At 32.6% G+C, this 356-nt stretch overlaps 1 protein-coding gene across 1 annotated transcript in view; it reads left to right on the top strand.

Annotated features, from left to right (window-relative positions):
- LOC119592079 (60S ribosome subunit biogenesis protein NIP7 homolog) overlaps nucleotides 1-356 on the top strand; it is a 4,467-nt gene that overhangs the window by 3,768 nt on the left and 343 nt on the right. The window contains exon 3 of the mRNA XM_037940894.1: nucleotides 38-178. Within this exon, the coding sequence (XP_037796822.1) occupies nucleotides 38-178 (141 nt within the window). The remainder of the gene's footprint in view (nucleotides 1-37; nucleotides 179-356) is intronic.

Raw genomic sequence — 356 nt, forward strand, 5'->3', positions numbered from 1 at the left:
AAAGATAAACCTGTCTGATTTTGTTTTTAATTTTCAGCACAAAGTTTGGGTGAAAGAAGCCTCAGAACAGAACTTCATGTATGGCAACCACATCTACAAATCAGGCCTTTTCCGTATATCAGACAACACACCCAAATATGCTGGTGTTGTTGTTTATACTCATAATGATATCCCTATGGTAAGTACTTACAATGCAGACTAGTATATGTGGTATTGCCATATTACACGTATTAGTCAAATTGACTCTTTTGTAGGGCAGGAAAATATAAGTCTTAATTTTATGGTTAAAGGTAAATTACTAACCAATAAATGCATAGAAATACCTGGTACTTAATCATAGATATATACTTTTTAGA

Source organism: Penaeus monodon, chromosome 29, assembly GCF_015228065.2.
Source record: "Penaeus monodon isolate SGIC_2016 chromosome 29, NSTDA_Pmon_1, whole genome shotgun sequence".
Taxonomy (NCBI): Eukaryota; Metazoa; Arthropoda; class Malacostraca; order Decapoda; family Penaeidae; genus Penaeus; species Penaeus monodon.